At 46.2% G+C, this 1,260-nt stretch overlaps 1 protein-coding gene across 1 annotated transcript in view; it reads left to right on the forward strand.

Annotated features, from left to right (window-relative positions):
• The window catches only part of Dync1h1 (dynein cytoplasmic 1 heavy chain 1), a 118,649-nt gene that overhangs the window by 89,546 nt on the left and 27,843 nt on the right, over positions 1–1,260 (forward strand). The window contains 1 exon segment of the mRNA XM_029540551.1: positions 817–946. Within this exon segment, the coding sequence (XP_029396411.1) occupies positions 817–946 (130 nt within the window).

The raw sequence follows: 1,260 nt of genomic DNA on the forward strand, positions 1-1,260 counted from the left end.
GCCCACACTCTGGACAGTAGCTCTTGTCAGGTCTGTTCACTTTGCAGTAGACCCTTCANAGCACTCTGCAGGCTCCTGTATGTAGATGGAGCATTGTTCTAATTCTTAGCAAGTATACAAAGCAGATTCGAGCTGGGCTTGACGGTTTATAGCTGACATGTGAGCCACACAGGAGGCTNTGGGAATCAGTTGAGTCTGGTAGTTTCAGGTTAGCCTGGGCAACATAGTAAAGGTTGTAAAAAGGAGCCAAGTTTATCATTTTGTTCCATAAATCCATCATGTGTGGGGCTGAAGCAATGACTCAGCAGTTACAAGCACTGACTGCTCTTCCAGAGGTCCTGAGTTCAAATCCCAGCAACCACATGGTGTCTTACAACCATCTGCAATGGGATCAGATACCCTCTTCTGGTGTGTCTGAAGAGAGCAATGGTATACTCATATACATAAAATGAATGATTCTTTTATTTTTAAGATTTATTTATTTATTATATGTAAATACACTGTAGCTGTCTTCAGACACTCCAGAAGAGGGCATCAGATCCCATTATGAATGGTTGTGAGCCACCATGTAGTTTCTGGGATTTGAACTTAGGACCTTTAGAAGAGCAGTCGGTGCTCTTAACCGCTGAGTCATTTCTTCAGCCCATAAATGATTTTTTTTTTTAAAAAAATGAGTCATGTGTGATGTCAGGTGTCAGGGTCCTGTACTTAGGATCAAAATGTCAGATTGCTCAGGTCTCAGTCCCCATCTCTAACATGTTGCTGCTGTCCCCAGCCTCGGCCACTTTGACGCTTGTGCTGATCTCCTTCCAACAGGCTTGTGGAGGATGAGGAGTGGTGTCGGACTGACGAAAACATCGACATGGCTGCTTTGAAGCACTTCCCTAACATAGACAAAGAGAAAGCCATGAGCCGGCCTATCCTGTACAGCAACTGGCTGTCAAAGGTAACAGGCGTCTATTCTTGAGAGGCTCCCCTGTTTCCTGCCATCATGCTTCGAGTTATCCTCTAGTCTATAGCTAAGCTCCTGTCCTGCATGTCTGGGGCTGTGCTTTGAGCAGAGGCACTAAACCCCTGGAGACACCTCACTGGCCCAGACTCTCCTTGTATTCTTCTGTGTGTGATGACCCACAGCAGAAGCGGTGCTCTCCTGAGCATCACATGGGCTTCAGTCCCCAGCACACTAAAAGTGGGTGGTTATGAGCGATGCATCTGAAAGTTTTTTACTGACAGATGCGAAGTGGTGGTGACATGTGCGCA

This window comes from Mus pahari, chromosome 7, assembly GCF_900095145.1.
Source record: "Mus pahari chromosome 7, PAHARI_EIJ_v1.1, whole genome shotgun sequence".
Taxonomy (NCBI): domain Eukaryota; kingdom Metazoa; phylum Chordata; class Mammalia; order Rodentia; family Muridae; genus Mus; species Mus pahari.